At 38.7% G+C, this 3,234-nt stretch overlaps 1 protein-coding gene across 1 annotated transcript; it reads left to right on the top strand.

Annotated features, from left to right (window-relative positions):
* Positions 1-1,354: 1,354 nt before the first annotated feature.
* Positions 1,355-1,930, top strand: LOC142597968 (putative 18S rRNA (guanine-N(7))-methyltransferase). The gene has a single exon (XM_075734967.1). The coding sequence runs from the start codon at positions 1,379-1,381 to the stop codon at positions 1,928-1,930; it is 552 nt and encodes a 183-aa protein (XP_075591082.1). The 5' UTR covers positions 1,355-1,378.
* Positions 1,931-3,234: the final 1,304 nt, after the last annotated feature.

Here is a 3,234-nt window from a genome sequence, read left to right as displayed (position 1 = left end):
TTATTCCAATAAAAGATAAATTCAGCAGTTCTAATTTGCAATTAACGTGGCGATTTACATAAAAGACACAGGTTATACTGATGCATATGCGTTTGATGATGTGCAGCCGTCTTAAACTTTTGAAAAAAGTTTGGTAGTAGCAAACTAGCAAATTAAACCTTTACATGCTAATATTTCACAAAGTACGCAATTTAATTATTGCTAAAAAATTTTACCGATCATAAATATGGGCATAAAAAGTCAAAATTGGAAATTGTTTATTTTTTTTCTATTATATTTCGTTAATATTAAAATAAAAATTAAAAAATGAGTTCTACAACTTTTGGAGCCTTACCGTTCTCAAACGCATTTATTCATGTGTCTACTCGTACCGGCGAACATTATGCGGGAAATTTGGAAAAAATCGAGCCGAAAAATGGCAAATTAGAATTGATAAACGTTAAAATAGGTACTCTGGTTGACGGAAAAGTTCAGTACAAAGATTCTGAAGGCACTTCGCGCATATTTATTGAAGGGAAAAACATTGAAAGGCTGAGCATAGAAAACCTTTCGAATTCTGAAATTATGTTTAATTCTGGAAAAAAAATAGAAAACCAGAGCATCGGTACATACCATACCTTATCGGACGACGAAAACGAACGAAAAAAACACAGTCACCAGAGTTCGATAATCAAGCAATACGACGAAGCGCTCATAAAGGAAAGCAGCAAATTCAACTTGGACTCGAGAACTGAGTTGCGCAACGATTCGAACAAAGAAAATGACATCAAGCCAGCTTATAACAAAGATAGCGATTTTTACGACAATTTACAGGGTGACGCCGGCTCTGCGGCTGGGGCTATGATGTTCAACAAGTTCAAAGACTTAAGTACTTTTGGTAGTGCTATATCTCTGTTTAGAAGAGCAAAAAAAAAGAACTCCTTCAACAACAGGACTGCCAGGCGCTACAAAATTAAATAAACTTAATTTTTGCTTGCAAAAAAGTTTAAAAATTTAAATCTTTTTTGGCAAATAAAAAACAGAACGATTTACCTTTTAAAATTGAAGAAAACGATATTATTAGAGTTTGGACTGATAGAATCAGTGTGTTACGATGTGTCCAGCTCGCCCAGAATGTGAATTACCGTCTGAAGTGTTTTACAGCAACGAAAACGCTGAAAAGTACACAAATAACAGCAGAATAAATAAAATCCAGTACGAGCTAGCCAACCGTTGCATTGATTTGCTGGAGTTGACTCCCGATGCGATTGAGAATGGAAAAATTCTAGACATAGGTTGCGGTTCTGGAATAAGTGGCGACGCTTTGTCTGAGCTGGGTGTAGCTTGGACGGGCATTGACAATTCTGCAGATATGATTGAGCTGTGCAAGCAGCGCCACATGGCGAATCCTAAAGCCGATTTTGTGCTTGCTGACATTGGTACGAAGCAAGATTTCGAGCCTGGAAGCTACGCAGGCGCTATATCCGTCAGTTGCATTCAATGGCTCTGCCATAGTTTCCAGTCCGATCACAACCCGCGAACGCGTCTACGCGTTTTTTTTCAGTGGCTATATGACGTTCTCTCGACGGACGCCAGAGCTGTCTTGCAATTTTACCCTTCTGACGACAACCAGGTCGCTTTGATTGGCAAGGCCGCCGCCAGTGTGGGCTTTTCTACTTTTTTTTATGTCGATAATCCAGACAGCAAAAAAAATAAAAAGCTGTTTTTGATCTGCACATTTGGGCAGCCGACAGACCCCGACTCTGTCATTGCGAGCGCTTTATCTGAAATGAATTCGACTGAGCACGGTCGAAAACTCAAAAACGGTAAAAAGGGAGCTCAAAGTAGGAAGCAGCGGGTATTAAACAAGAAAGAGCGCCAGCGAAGCTTAGGCAAAGTTATCAAAAACGACAGCAAATATACAGCTCGCAAGCGTAAAGACAAATTTTAGTGAAACATAAATAAATAATTAAACAGTTGTAGTTTTGATTTGTATTTCTTGTAATTCCAAAATAATTGTAGATACCGGTGCGGCCAGAAATTTTTTATTTTGGATTTATTTATTTGAAAAATAATTTGGTTAAAATTGATTTTAATATTAGACAAAACACTTTTATTAAACCACAAATTGTTAGTGAGTACAACTTTACTAGATGGTAAGTTCGCCCAGCAATGAGTACATTATTTTAGACTGAAAAAACTGCCGTTAGCCGTGCTCAAAAAATCATCAATTACAGGGGTATTCCTGTGACTGATTTAGTCAAGAAGCCATTGGAAGAAGTTGTCAAGCTTCTCCCAGCAAGAATGCGAAGAAAGTTCGCCCGAGGCCACATTGAAGAAACCAAGCTTAAGAGATTCCTCAACAAGCTTCGCAAGGCCAAGGCTGAGGCTCCCGCAGGCACTCGTCCCGCCGTAGTCAAGACCCACTACAGAAACATGGTTGTGTTGCCCGAAATGGTCGGCAGCATCATTGGGGTTCACAACGGAAAGGTTTTCATGCCCGTCGAAATTAAGTCTCAAATGATTGGTCACTACCTCGGTGAATTTTCCATTACTTACAAACCTGTGAAGCACGGTAAGTATTTGTCAACCATCGAGAGAGTCACCAACGGTAAACTATACAGAGCAGATTACTAAGCGAAGATCGTTGTTTTTTTCTATAAATGCTTTTTGTAATTTATGATTGGTTTTACCCATAAACTTCATTATTATTATAACTGTTGTAAATATGTATTGTTAGATTATCCAGCGTGAGCCGCCAAATGCGACATTCGCCTGTAATATTGATCGTATATGCATAACATGAAAGCTCACTACGTCAGATCGCGAGTTCAGCTACGAATGGGTTACCGCCATCGTTCTGACGACATATTTTATTTCTAAATACAAAATAAATTCTTTAAAATTAAATCAATCTACGTCCTTTGTTCATCTGGCATTTAAATAATAACTAAATATGCAAGACGCGAATCCTCTTATGTACCGTATTGAGAGTTGGGACAAAGATTCTCAAGACACGGAGTCTGATCTAAAAGAAGAGTTGCAAATCCAAGATACTGAGCCAAGCATTGAAAAAGCTTCAGATATAAGCGATATAACGTATTCCAAACAAGTTGACTACATCGAACACGACGGTTACGCGTCCAACAGCGACTCGTCGCTCGAGTACAACATAGAAACCAAACCTTTTTACAACATGGATTTGTTCGAGTCGCCTACTGCTGAAATAATCATCGTCCACTCGTCTCTGCACTC

The sequence above is a fragment of the Dermatophagoides farinae genome, unplaced genomic scaffold (genome assembly GCF_024713945.1).
Source record: "Dermatophagoides farinae isolate YC_2012a unplaced genomic scaffold, ASM2471394v1 contig2, whole genome shotgun sequence".
NCBI classification, from domain to species: domain Eukaryota; kingdom Metazoa; phylum Arthropoda; class Arachnida; order Sarcoptiformes; family Pyroglyphidae; genus Dermatophagoides; species Dermatophagoides farinae.
The sequence above is the reverse complement of the archived record's forward strand: the minus strand, read 5'-3'. Positions and strand labels throughout refer to the sequence as shown.